At 39.1% G+C, this 14,963-nt stretch overlaps 1 protein-coding gene across 1 annotated transcript; it reads right to left on the bottom strand.

Annotated features, from left to right (window-relative positions):
- Positions 1-9,209: 9,209 nt before the first annotated feature.
- LOC112693439 lies at positions 9,210-14,485 on the bottom strand. The gene is made up of 2 exons (XM_025568506.1): positions 13,466-14,485; positions 9,210-10,877 (listed from the first exon to the last, which is right to left on the bottom strand). Exons 1-2 carry the CDS (start codon positions 13,586-13,588, stop codon positions 9,450-9,452), a joined length of 1,551 nt encoding a protein of 516 aa, XP_025424291.1. The 5' UTR covers positions 13,589-14,485; the 3' UTR covers positions 9,210-9,449.
- Positions 14,486-14,963: the final 478 nt, after the last annotated feature.

Below are 14,963 nucleotides of genomic sequence, written 5' to 3'. Positions count from 1 at the left end.
CGTTGCAAACGATAGCTAAGAACGCGTGAAGCGTTTTTTTTTTTTTTTTACGAATAATAGAATCTCAGCATAATACAACACGCACGCCGTTCACAGACATACCTGCAGGTTAGGGGCGTTAGGGCACGGTCTCAGGAGATAAGGTCGGACGACTTCACTACCGCCGCTGCAGACTTGCTGCACACAGTTTTTCCGCTTGTTACTTTGCACATTCGTTTCGAATCAAATCGGGCACTGTGTATAACAATATATGCAATGGAGGTACACACTCATCGCCACCGATCGTTAAACCGTTACGGGAGCGTATAATACCCTCTTGTTGTGCAACGATTCGACCATCCAAAAACGAAAACACTTCCGCGTGGATGAACCGCGTGTACGCGTTCTTTGCTTGTCGAATGATTTCCGATCCGTAAATGCACATGCGCACCTTACCGTATCGGTGCACGAAATATACGTCAAAAAAGTCTGTTTCCGTTCCGCGACCACGACGCGGCTACTCGATTTCGTAAAACGTGTTCGGCCCCTGGGATAATTTCGGTTGTGGATATCGGTAGAGGACTTGCGAAATGCTTACGTCTCGTAACACGTCAAGGCGAGGGACGCGACGTCGATCAGGTGTCCGGCGCGGTTGCCACGCGACGGTGGTCGTCGAGATAATACACGGACGGACACAGACGTCGTTTGCGCCAAATAAAGAAAAAAAAAAACCCAATCGAAATTATTACACAATACACACGCGCGGGGTGCCGCGTGCCAACGGATTAACGTCGGAATAACGTGTACGCGACACACATCGCAATCGATTGTACAAATTTCGAATATTAAAAATCATTGCGACAAATGCGTATTGAACGCGTCAAAGTTGTGATCATAGGGGGTGAAAGATCTCGTGATAGGAAGAGGGTTGTTGTACGCGTGCGATTTCGTTCCAATGCGCTTCGAATGCGAAACACGAATACCCTCGTCATGCCGACGAATAGTTTTATTTTAACGGTCGATTGTGACTGGGCGCTGGATCAGAGGAGGATCCGCGCGGTTTGGAAAGTCAAGATAAACGAGCGAGTCTCTAGCACCTCCAAATATACAGCACGGGTCCCGACCGAAACGTATACACCGGTAAAGCGACTGATCCAAAGCCCTTCATAAACGAAACGATGTCGGTTTGTTGAAATACAAATTGATCAATAAATTAACAATCCACTGTTCACTATACAAGTCAATCGTTTCTTTTTGACAAACATTACACATATTAATATATTCATTTTATCATGATAAAACGCGACGATCAAGTATGTAATATCGAGAACAATGAACGCGATAACACTTTAAAAACGAAATGTGCGTGTGTGTGAACAATTCCTCGACATAATCATGCACACCTAGAGTTATGACTAGATCTCCCAGCCAATTAAATTATTGGTGACATTTTTTTTATTCAACTAAATAGTTCTTAGTCTTCGAGATCTACATTTAGGATATAAATGTACTTACGTTTTTTTCTGTAGTATGCAATTATCGTATTTTGTTTCCGGTCACATTTTTTTCATGAAACTATATTTATATCAATTATAGATATAAAATATTAAAATACAGATAATATAAAAATATACATCCATACTGTTCAATAGTTGGTATTTTGAATTCCTATAGTTATTAATTATTAGTACGTGCTTAATGAAGTACCTATCAAATATTTGCAAAAAAAACATAATATAAAACGATAACATTTAATAACCGTCAATCCAGCATAAATTCTTAGTGCTCAAACATCAAATATTTAGACGTCCAGCAGATGAATGATAATCCACATTTTATACCCTTGAAATTACTATTTTATTCATCATAACGTAGGTACAAAAAAATATAAAATTTTTTTACAATTTTTATACTTGCTTTGGAAAAAATAGAATCATAATATTCTTCGGGCAAAGTAACAAATATAATAATAAATAGAAGAACTGTGGCAACATAAAAAAAATATTTATCCAAATTTTGGGTCGATAAAAAAACTTCAAGGTTTCTACCCGGTAAATATCTAAAATACTTACTCATCGGGTATTTATCCATGGCATATCATTGTATTACGCACATAGAATGTACCAGGTAAATAATATACTACTCCGACGGTATACATGCGTATATATTCATATCGTAATATTATCAAGTGGTAGGTCGCTTATTAAAAAAATGTATTGGGTGTACTCGGCACTACATATAAATAACACAATTTCATTGGTCTATGGAACATTTTATCGTGTTTTACTGCCGCCGATATTCTAAGAACAAAATGTTTATTATCAAATCATACTTTATACAAAATTTAAAATTATTTAAAATAAACTATTTCGTCAAATTAATTAAAATGTGATGTATAAGTAATTAGAATTAAATAAAACACTTCAACGGAACCAATGACTTAAATATTTTATTAGTTGACATTTAACATCTTGAGCTTAACAGCAGAAATACAGTAAAAACTATGTAAAAATAAATCGTTTATAGCAGGAATACAATTTTTTACATAAAATCAATAAAAAAAATTTTTTTTACTGACGTAAATTTGGGTTAAAGTAGCTAAAAATAAAGCCTATAAAAAGGATTTACTTTATTTCTGTTGTCAAGCACAGGAACGATTAAATATGAACTAATAAAATATTTAAGTTATTAGTTCAACTAAAGTGTATTAGTTTATTTTAATAAATTAACTAAATAGTTTATTTAAATAATTAAAAATTTTGTTTAAAATATAATTCAGTTACTTTGTCATCAAAATATAGGTAACAATAAAGTATTGTAAAATGTGCCAATGAAATTGTGTTATTTCGTATGTAGTGCCGACGAGAACATATGTATACTTTTCACCGGGACAAGATTATTTATAAGCGCTCCTCTACACCGAGATTCTAATCTGAAAATTGCAATCGCTATCGCGCTTCACGTCATGAAAACACGTTGGACAGAGATGGAATTCGGGGTGGTACGTCAAATTGTTATCCATCGAAAAGTATAAATACCTGTATTTTAAACTTAACAAACAAATCTCGAAACAAGACAAACGACTATCCTCCGCACGTTTGTAAATCATAGGGATTTGCTTAAATATGATTCGTACACGATACCCAGCGAGATGAAAACAAGATGATTTATTGATATTTGTTTCACTTCGATCGGAATAATTCCGCACCGAAACATTTGCCTCTCGAGGCAATCGCCGCCTCTGACTATAACTCTCAAACGGAGCGGGTTTCCTAACTTTCCAGACGCTCGGAAATGTACATGGTACAATATTATCGCATTTTATAGTGTTTACAGACGATTCTCAGCAGTGCGAAAACAAATAAACTTCTCGACAAATTGCCACGACGCAATTTATTTATTGTTAACTCGATAATCGTAATTCGGCGTATCAATACGTCGACGGTTCCGGAACGCTTCTACACCGACTCCATTTCAGATAAGGGACGATCACCTATAATTAATAAATCGTCAACACTCGGTGGTAATGCGGCGTCTCGTTAGGACGGACATTACTCGGTAACGATTGCGATGCACAGTTGAAACGATATCAGAGCATATTATAAATGTAACACGCTAACGGCTGGGCCGAACTCGGATGTTTTCAAAGGCAAATATATTTTTCGATACCCGACCACTCACCTACGGCACACTCTACTGAATACGATAACTGTGTATAAAAATTACAACGATGCGCCTAAAATTTAGTAGTAACAAATCTATTACCTAATAACCAACAACACACGAGGACACACTGATAAACACCGTATGTGTTACAGCTCGTATTTGTTGGCTTGTTATTATCAGCTAGTAACTGGCTGGTGGACACTGGCTTCCGCTTATATCGATATTGAAGTATATATATTTTTTTCACATTCCATAATTATGAAACGAAATCATTACCCACCCACCACCAGTTCAAAAAACCGATGGACGGTCGCCTCTTTCGTCACGCGCTATAGCGTATTATACTAGCGTCGGTGATTCACAACAAAACGTAATCCTGCATTTCACAAAGAGATAATAATCGAAAAAGAAAAATTTAGAATACCAATTAAATAGTCACTCGATACGCGTACTATACTCGTATTACGAATATATCAGAACGCAAGAGACTCTACATATATATATATATATATATATATATGTTACGGGTAATGTTAACATTTGAATAATGTCAACATTAGCCATCTGTTATGGCCAATGTGTAACTTTTCGTTTATAAGCAGGAAAAATTAACATTATCCGGATAATGTTAACCTTAATCGGTCAATATTGGACAATGTTAAAAATTATATATTAAATAGACTATAGAGTTTTTATTAGCTTTCTAAACAATAACAAAGCGTCGGACTTCCAGTGTATAATATCTTATATTGACTAGTAACCGAGTCAGTCGGTTATCTTACCGATAAGGTGAACAATATATCGATGTATCGATGTAAAAATGCAAATCGTCTAGCATTTTGAGCAATTCAAAATGTCACGGAAGCATGCCATGTAATAAATAATAAAGGTTAAAACATTAGCATTTTAATTCTATAGGTACATAAAATAATATTTTAAGAAATAATTTATAATATAAAATAAAAATTCAACATTGTATCATTAATAGGTTAGATTATTAAAAACAAAAAATAAATTCATATCAATAAGTTCTTGGCTAATATCATATTATCCGGTTAATGTTAACATTTAACAATATTCACGGCGGGTAATAATAACAGTTGGCTAATGTTGACTTTAGCCGGATAACGTCGACATTATCCATATGTTAACATTACCCGTAAAATGTATATATATATATATATGATTGGATAGGAGCGTAAAAGTATACTTCGCTTGAGGGACGAGGCGCATTGTAAGTTGAGCGATGATTCCATTGCACTCAGGGGCAATTTCAACGGAAAACCATTTCATCGTACGCTTCGTAATCGACGGATAGCAGTGTTTACGTTTTCCCGGAGGTGTGCAACAGTATATTATATAATACAGCCCCGCGGAGTCGATATTTAGCTATCGGTATTCATTGCTGGAATAGAGGGAAAAAAAATTCGTATTCGAATAAAAAACAAATAGGCGGTTTAGACACGGTTTCGAGGGACAGAGGAAGGGAGTGACGATAAGTGAAATCGATCTGCTAAGGGCACGGAGTCCGATGTTCGTCGGGGCCCGGCACTAAACGCTGCGCGCATCAACACGCTGCAGAGTTTAGGGCGCAGCACAAGAGGTGCGTAGTGTAAAAACATTTATGCGTCCAGCGCAGCTGCTGCGCCCGGTCGTCTTTGGAACGGGCGAAAAAGAATAATTGATAATAATAACGGCACAACGTTACGGAGGAACGCGTTCGGTTTTCGCTCGTTCTCGCGTACAAGCCCAAGCGCAACTGCGCAACAACAATTGGTCCGATGTGTCGTTAATACGTATCGAAAACGATCACGCGTCGCGTGTTACCGCCGGTCGCGGCGAAAGGGTCAGAGACCGAAAGGAGCGCAGGAAGGCCGTGAAAATATTCAAGTATAGCGTGCGCGATCGTCGTCACAGCACGCGAAAAACGATTATACCGTCGTGTACACGCCTTGCACGTGTTGCGCGAAGATTACGGACAAATTTTCAGTTTTTTTTTTTTTTTTACGGCGCGAACGATTTTTTTCTTTCTTCGTAACGGACGGACGGGCGCCAGCTCCACGACTCGGCTACCCCGCACTCCAAGCTATTGTTATGAAAGTGTACCGATGTTATGTGGTAGTAAACGCATTTTCGCGATTCAAATCGGCTGTAACAGGACGAGAGCCGGTGGACAGGGTATGATGCACGGATCCTGCCCTACGACTTTGCTGTACCGTAACGCGCGGCCGCGCCTCGTATAGTATTTACTATTCGCGTTGAACATCACACGGTGGAAGGAGGAAAACCCGTCACGGCGATTTCACTCGGCCGACGAATTAAATGCATCGTTCGTCCTGCAGTCCCGGTCGGTTCCTGTCGCGGATCATCTTGGACCCCGTCAAACGATCGGTCGCAACATACTCGCTACGCTCGGGCGTAATTACGAGAGAAAAAAAATATTGTCGAGAAAACGACGCGCGCTGCGAATAAACCGATCGCGCGTTTAATATACGCACACGCCATTCCATGCGCGTTATCATTTTGAAATATTTATTTTTGATCTTCGTTTTTTTTTGGCACGATCAAAGAATACACGCGGAATGCGAGTGTGCTCCGTGTGATCTGCCGCAACAAGGAGACGACCCCGCAACACCGCAATGACAAATTCAATTGTACGCGCTGACGTGGTCGACGGTAAAAAAAAAGGGTGCGCGCCACGCGTAATCTATTCGTTCGTAGATCCGATAAATAAATATTTTTAGAAGGGAGTGCAACGCGTAAACGTCTAATTACCGTGTGTGTTGCACGCGGTACCGTAAAACTACGCATTACGTGCAATAGAAAAAAAAAGAATGTTTCGATTTGGCGCCCAGGATTAGGCGCGTCAACGAACAACGTAGTTTCGAAAAGAAAATGAAAATAAACGTCTTGTCTACGAAGAACGTTTTGGGAACTATGTAGTCTCCTACGTGTAACACTTAATCGAATGACGTTTATTTTTTCTACCAATTCCGCGTCCATTGACGTTTAAACCTATTCTCGTCAGCGATGAACGAATAGCGATGTTTGAGGCGTTTCACCGACGATTAAATACAATTATTCGAACTCACGTGTTCCGCGTCAAAACGGTGCGATCGGTCGCGCGACCTATGCACCGATGCCACCGCGATGAGATGTTCTTTACCAATATCATTACGATTGTAAAACAATGCGGCTAGAATTTTTTTTTTTTTTTTTAAAACGTTTACTTACGTATGATGACTCAACGCCTAAATAGTTGTCACATCGTTACCGCGTTCGGTCGTTTTTTTTTATTTCACCACACTGCTGATGTTAACATTTTTTATTGTACAATGCTTTTCTGGTAAAACAATTATTTTCCTCGTCTACTCCGTCGCGAGATCAGACCGAATATTATCTATACAACCCATGCGCGGTGGTCATCGACCAATTGACCATCGCGGACGGTTCGCAGCACATCTGGTTGCGTCGCCGGTTGTACGAGAAATGAACATCCAACGGAACAATAGAAACAGTGGTAATAATAATAATATAAATAGGAAAGTAAAGAGAGAAAAAAAACAATCCATTAACAATTATATAAATATAATTTTAAGATATAAAAAAAAGATTACACTTTTATATAATGTAATATTTTATCGTTTTGTACATACACGCGAATGTTTTATTTTTTTCAATATATATATATATATATAAATATTTATATATGTATAATGTATTTATTACTTAAACGCGATGCACAAATAAAAAAAGGATTTAACTTCTTAACATCATTATACTGATTTACTTCAAACAATAGGTACAGTACGTAAGTCTACCTATAATAATGTAAAATGAGTAAATCTATATACAACACTTTATGGTACATTAATATGTACATAATAATAATAATAATAATATATAATAAACCAACTAATAATAAGTATATAAAATAGCGGTATGAAAGTACAGGGGGGGATATTTAATCATATAGTTGTAACGCTATTACATATAATATAGAAAACAATATAATAATTATAAAGCGAATAATATATAAAGACCTTGTATTTTTTTCTGTTTTTTTTTTTTAATTTTTTTTTATTAATTTCTTAATTATCTTAATACATATAAATATACACAGAATATGTATAATATATATCTTTGTATAAGTATATATGTATTTTACACTTGTAATAATAAAAAAATGAATAAACATGACTATAATCTTTGCACTTGGATATCATTTAAGGGCTAATATTAGGAAAAAAAAACCAAGTCATTATTATAAAACAATCTATATAAATGCTTTATCGAACAAGACATATTGTGTATTAATAACATTCAGAAAGTTGCGGAAGTTATATAAAAAAAAAAAAATAATTTTTTTTTTCTTTGAGATCATATATAATCATGGTGGTTTTTATACAGTACAAAATGACTTGGGGGATTCATATGGTAAAAATGATACAAACACCACCGTATCCGCGCGCCCTAACTTTTTTTTCGTTTATGTACATGGTATTTTCTTTTTGTACACGATTTGTTATTATCATATTAGGTAAAATTGAACTTACTAGTATTTTTTTTTTCTATGCACTTTAATAAAATACAGATAAATTTAATTACGCTTATTATGTGTAAGTATCTAGCCAAAGCATAAAAAAAATAAGACATTAAAAAAAATTTCTCTTTCTAATTCGGACACATGATTTTCAATATATATATATACATTGTATGTACATATAGATTATCAATTTTTTTTTCTTGCCTTTTTTCACAATGAATTTAAATGGAAGCAGCCTATACTTAATAACACTTCAGCAACAGTATAATTATTATTATGGTACAATGTGATAATGATGAATATATATAAAATGCTTAAAAAATGTTCACACTCGAGAGTAAAAATAAAAAACAGCGTTCAAAGAAATTGCAAAGTGAATATTATTAAAATTTCAACGACAGATGTTACTACGAAACAATGTTTCGTAAACGTTGTTAATAATTGCGATTCGAATTCAGAAAGCAATTCAAGTAATATGTACTTGCATGAATACGACTTGAAAATAATAAACATCGAGAAATCGCTAAATTTTGTTGAATTTTCAATGTTTATAAAAGCGAATTTTTTAAAAGGCAATATGTTTTTATACTGCATATATATATATATATATATATATATATGTATATATACAAACACGTTAGATTTTTACACAGAAAAAAAAAGAATAAATTTTCACTGTCCACATTTGTAACAGTGGTCATATTAAAGTGGCAGTCACAGTAGTAGTGTAGTGGTAGTACAAGACGCATACCAAACGGACGTGAAAACTAACCGAGTGGTGATTTATATTACTCCACAAACGCGATTTTTTTTTTATTATAAATGAAGTTTATTAAAAATTATTTTTTGTACGCGATATATTTACTTGTGGACTACGGCGAAAGAAAAAGAAAACGTAATATGTATATAAATAAATTAACTTTTAGAAAAAAGAAAATAATAATAGTAATAATAATAATAATGATAATAATATAATTATTAATAATAATAATAATAATAATAATAGTTATAATAATATTAATAATAATAATAATAATAATAATAATAATAACCAATCACAGAGTACCTGCTTTTTCATAATGTTTGTGAGTGTGTATGTGTTTATGTGTATGCGTGTATATATATGGAGACGACGCAGGCGAAGGACGACACGACGTGGGGCGGCGCTGGAGAAGATGTTTCCAGCGGAAGCGGCGGCTGCAATGTCCTCGTAAAAACTTCTCTTCTCGGTGCGGCTGCTGCTGTCGGCTCGCTTCGCTTAATTGTTGTTGAACCGGCTGAGCGGACCGTCTTCGCCCCAGTCGGCGGCCACGCCCATGTTGGACAGTATGTCGGTCATGTCGGACGGGCACGAGAACTCGAGGTGCGAGCTCTGCCGAATGTTCACGTTGTCCAGATCGGTGGACAGCGATTCGATGTCCATCATCTTCAACTGGTCGATCTCGATCAGGTTGACCAAGTGGTCGATGTCGTCCAGCAGGGTCGACGGGTCGGCACCTTCGCGGCCGCCGAGCGCGGCCGTCTCGGACGACTCGCAGCAGTCCATGGGCTCGCGTTTCACGAAGTACGACGGGGACGCGCCGGACGAGAGCGGCTCGGCCTTGACCAGCAGATGGTCGTCTTTCATGAGGCTGCGCGCGATCAGGTCGACGGTGGACGAGGAATGCTGGTCCAGCTGCTGGTCCATCTGGTGGTCGGACATGAGCGACACGGCCGACCCGGGGCTGAGCAACATGCCGGCGCCGCGGCCGTCGCAGTCGTCGTCGTCTTCGTCGTCCATCAGGTGGTCGGCGGGCACGGGGCAGAGACCGGCGCCGGGCGGCAGTACCGTGATCGTGGCCGACGAGTTCAGCGAGTTCAGCAGTTTGAATTTCAGCGGCTTGACGTCGAAGCACGCGGACGACTCGTCGTAGAAAGTCGCGCTCTCCGGCGAGTTGGGCAAGTCGCACGTCGGGCTGGTCGGCACCTTGGCGTGAACGGACGCGGGCATCATGCGCACGTCCGCGGCGGCAGTGACGACGCCCTTTGTCGCCGCGGCACCGGCGCCGCCCTTGGTCGAGTCGATGGTGAAGTGGTATTTGAGTCGGTCCGTGTTCACCGGGCTCAGTCGGTTCACCTGTATGATGCCGTTGCGGCGGACGAAAGATTTCGAGTCCGAAGCGGTGGCGGACGACGACGAAGCCGAGCACGACGACGACGTCGAAGACACGACGGACAGCGACGGGGAGCGAGGCGAAGACGTCGACGAGGACACCACGCTGGCCCTGCCGCCGATGTTCTCGACCACGTGCACCGTGCCGGAAGTGAGCGTGGACGCGAGTCGACCGGCCCCGGCCCCGGTGCCGCCGTACTTCTTGCTGACGTTCTTGCGCAGCTTGGACTGGTTCGCGGCCGCGGACGTGGCCTTGGTGATGGCCGATCCGCCGTTCTTGGGCGTCCTCTTGCGCGGCCTGTACTTGTAGTTCGGGTACTGCTTCATGTGGTACACCCTGAGCCGTTCCGCCTCGTCCACGAACGGTTTGCGCTCGGTCAGGTTCAGCAGCTTCCAGAGCGCGCCCAATCTTTTCGAGATCTCCGCGTTGTGCATGTCCGGGTACTTTTTGCATATCTTGCGTCTCTCCATCTGCGACCATACCATGAACGCGTTCATCGGCCGTTTAATGTGATTCGGATTGTTCTTTTTCGTCTACGGAAAAAACAAAACAGAAAACGCACGTGATAAGTAAAACACATATGGGTCGTACATCATTTTACTCAAACACGCCGCGGCTAAGAAAGTAAAACAATAGTAATACGACGCACGGTTTTTGGTGCGGAGTAATTTTTTTCAACAACATTAAATAATCATATACATTATATACGTAATAGGTATATAGTAACAAATGTGCGCACGTCAATCGGCAATAATAATAATAATATTCGTTGGCAAAACGCGTGATATTGGAGAAAGAACATAAAATAAAAAATTAAAACAATGTTAAAACAAAAAAGAAACGCTATAAATACACCATACGATGTATTCGTACGCGATTCATAAGGTGGCAATACAGTAATAATAATAATATTGCCAATGCAACATACGAGTGTGTGCGTGTGAGTGTACGTGTAGTAGTAGTCGTAGTAGTAGTAGTAGTAATTATAGTACCTGGGCGGCGGCGGCGGCGGCGGTTACTTTCACTGTCAAGGCGTCGCGCGCACGGTGCTGGGGTCGACGGCGGGGTGGCGGTGGCGTTGTGTAACTCAAGGTCATTAACGAGGCTCGTACACACGCGCAAGTCCGCCCGCCAATACGTCGGCGACAACCTCTCGCGCGTTTTCCCCCCACCCACCCCTCCGACCATCGAGCGAACGCGGGCGGGCACGCGGAAAAGGCGAATGACTCATTGCGTACGCGCACACACACGCACGCAGCAACCTTCGGATGGGGCAACCACCTGTCTATCGGTACGCGCGTCGCGACATCCCCCCCCACCATTCCGTCACCGCAGCACTCTGAAATATTAACGACGGATCGTCTCATCCGTCGTCTTCACGCGGACGGGAAAGTCGGAAAGAAAAACAATCGAATCATCGGAAAAAGATTACACTCTCTAAGCGCGCTCCGAACAACTAGATCGAATTAATATTAGAAGCGATCGATAAAAACCGATTATGGTGTTAAGATTCTAAACGCATAAACTGAACCGAAGAAAACAAAATTGGTCGAACGTTTCAAATGTATTATTTGAAATATTGAAACGTACGAACGATAAGAATATAAATAGTACCGATTGCACACGGTTTGGTTCTCCGAAAATCGGAGAAATCACGCGATAAATGTATATAGACGAATTTTAAGAGGCAATAGAAGTTTTTAAAGCGTCGCGGTCGAGGAAGGGCACGACGACGCCCGACTGAAATTTCAAAAAGATACGTTATTTTGATCTTCCAGCGAGAATGAAAAATAAATTTCACGATATCGTAAGCAATTCGACTACTGGTACAAACATACTCGCTCAGTACCACTGATGTACGTGATCAACGTACTCGATACCGAAAATTAATAACAGAAAAATAAAAACACGATTTTATCCTTAACCTCGAGCGGTGTTTTGCCAAATAAATTATAAATACTATTGGCCGGAAATAATAAATTTTATTTATGTATATTTTAACATTTATACTTTATTAGAATAGTAAAATTATTTTTAATTGGTTTTTTGCGCGATTTTGCGTCAACCATTTCGAGTTAAATGTGCTTCAGAATGATAAAATAACAAAATAAAAATTAAAAATTTAAAAAAAATATAAGTTTTATTAACTATTTAAATAAATCCACTTGATATTTATTATTAGATTTTAAAATGAAACTTTTCTATCTCTAAATTTTTTTTATGCCAGGCAAAGGGGTTGGGTACTATACTGCTATGTACGATAAAGACCTTGGGTCTAGCTACAAATTTCTAACACTCACGGAAAAGATTATAGATCACATTCAAGAAGTAACTTCCGGGTTAATGTTTACACATCGAAATAAATATTATTAGATTAAAATATTTTTAAAATTTAAGTATGCATTTATGTTCACTTTTAAAATTTAGAAGTATTATTATTTATGGTTTTTTTTTAATTATGTGTGTTAGTACCGAAATTCCAAAGAATCATTCCAAACTGAAAATATTGAAATATGATCTACCTTTTATATAAATATTATTAAATTATTTATGAATTACACACTAACATTAAAAAATATAGATAAGTAGGTAGTTTTACATTTAATAGAGAATTATTATAAAACAAAAATGAATATAGAAGAAGTTTGTGAATTTATTCATTTGTAGTTACGCATTAATAAATAAAAATATTGCAGGTAAAAATATGATTTTTTATTTATTAAAAAAAAAAAAATTTAAGCATCGGGGGAACAGTATTTTTAGATAACACGATTCGCAGATAACGATTGTGTGAATTTCAAAGTTAAACAAAAACGAAATAATTGGGTCAAATCATAGAGGAATTTTTTTTTATGCGAGAAGACTCGTGAAATTTGAAGATTAAAAATGTTTTTTAATCTGTAAATAATTCAATTTGGAGAAAATTAGGCAAAAAAAAAAAAATTAAAAATTTGAACTTTATGTTATTTCGACAGTAAAAATATATAATTTAACACCTTTAAAACAAATTAAGCCCCGCCGCCGAGAAACACATCACACTCACAAAATCTATTTTTGTTGATCACTTTTTTAAAAAATTGTGGAAAAAAATATTAAAACCGTAAAATAAATTGGCACACACCTGTGTTGCGTCCGTGTACGGCGTCGTCGAGTTTTCGTCGACCATCTGTGAACCGAATTGCGGCGATTCAGACTTGATATCCGACGAGTCGGCTTGGCCGAGATTCTCTTGCTTAGGCACCATGATTGTTAAATTTTAATTTTATCGGACGACGAAAAAAAAAAAATGTACGACTATAAAATATTTATAGTCGGACTGGTTCGCGCGGCGTTTTCGGTGATCACCACGTGCCGCACGAGTAGTCGGACGGAAAAAAATTTCAGTCGACACAAGTCTCGAGGAAAAAAAAATTTATTATTTTTATTCGGGATGAACAAAAAATAAAAAAAGTTACCGTCGAAACATCGTCGGGGTAAAGAAAAACAGAACTAAAAAAAAAAAAAAAAAAAAATAAAAAAATGTTTTTTAATTATTTTTCACTGAGTGCGCGCGCGATAACTCGGGTCGAAAAAAAAAATAATAATAATAATATTAAGTTCGTTTCGGTCAACACAGTACAAGTGTATTGTAAAATATCGTAACGATATATTATTGTTAATGAAAATGGTATCGCGTTCACATTCGCACGAGGACGCAATGTACGACGAGACACCGGAGAGAGTACAAGACCACCGTCGGTCAACGCGCGCGATCACACACTGAACGCGAGTCTCGGGCGAGCGATGAAAACAACAACAAACACTTCACCGGTAGTGCAGTGGTCGCGGTGCGCTGCTGCTGGTGGCGATGATGGCGGCGGTGGTGGTGGTGGTGGTGGTGGTGGTGGTGGTCGACAACGATTGTGCTGCTGCCCTCGGTCGGCTGCGGTGAACGTGACGACGATGATCGCATGTCGTGCACGACGGCGAGACTGCGAACGACTGACTGGCGCGCGAACACGGGACGCGGGCGGCGGCACGTTCGACCGTACTCGTAGGGAACACGCACGCGCACGCGCGGTACACGAACAGTAGATGCGCGGGCGGGAGAGGTACGTGCGGGACGGTGACGCCGAACCGGTGCGTGCGAGCGAGCGTGGCGTACTGACGGCGGCGGCCGACGGGCTCTGACACCGGCCTCGGCAGTCTCCGCCACCGACGGACCCCTTCCCCGCTCGCCCGACGCGCGACACCGAACGTCGCCACGACCAGCGCCTCGGCCGCCGCCGCCGCCGCCGCGTTAATATTACCATCGTTTTCATTACGGCAGCGCTGCCCGGCGGAATCTCGTACGACTACGTTTTCCATCGAAGTTGGGGGTGCTGAAATTGCTGAAAACAAGTGTTTCACTGTAATCACCAGGGCTCGGAAGTTGATGACCTTAAAAACATTAAAAAATTACCTATAAAAATATGCAAGTATGACATAAAAAAAAAAAATGACAAAAAAATGTACCTAGAAGATGAATTAAATAATTACAAATATTTGTTTTAAACTAATGAAAATATAGTTTTTTTAAATATTTAATTCTATTTTACTATAACATTCTATATAAATTTATCAAAACTTACAAATGTCCT

Source organism: Sipha flava, unplaced genomic scaffold (genome assembly GCF_003268045.1).
Source record: "Sipha flava isolate LNK unplaced genomic scaffold, YSA_version1 87_pilon_pilon, whole genome shotgun sequence".
NCBI lineage: Eukaryota > Metazoa > Arthropoda > Insecta > Hemiptera > Aphididae > Sipha > Sipha flava.
Note: the sequence above shows the minus strand (reverse complement) of the source record. Positions and strands in the feature narration are given on the sequence as shown.

Coding starts and splice junctions, on each gene's coding strand:
- LOC112693439 (XM_025568506.1), bottom strand. CDS start 13,588: ATGGTGCCTAAGCAAGAGAATCTCGGCCAAGCCGACTCGTCGGATATC. Junction 10,878..13,465: donor CGTACACGGACGCAACACAG/GTGTGTGCCAAT, acceptor TTTTTTCCGTAG/ACGAAAAAGAACAATCCGAA.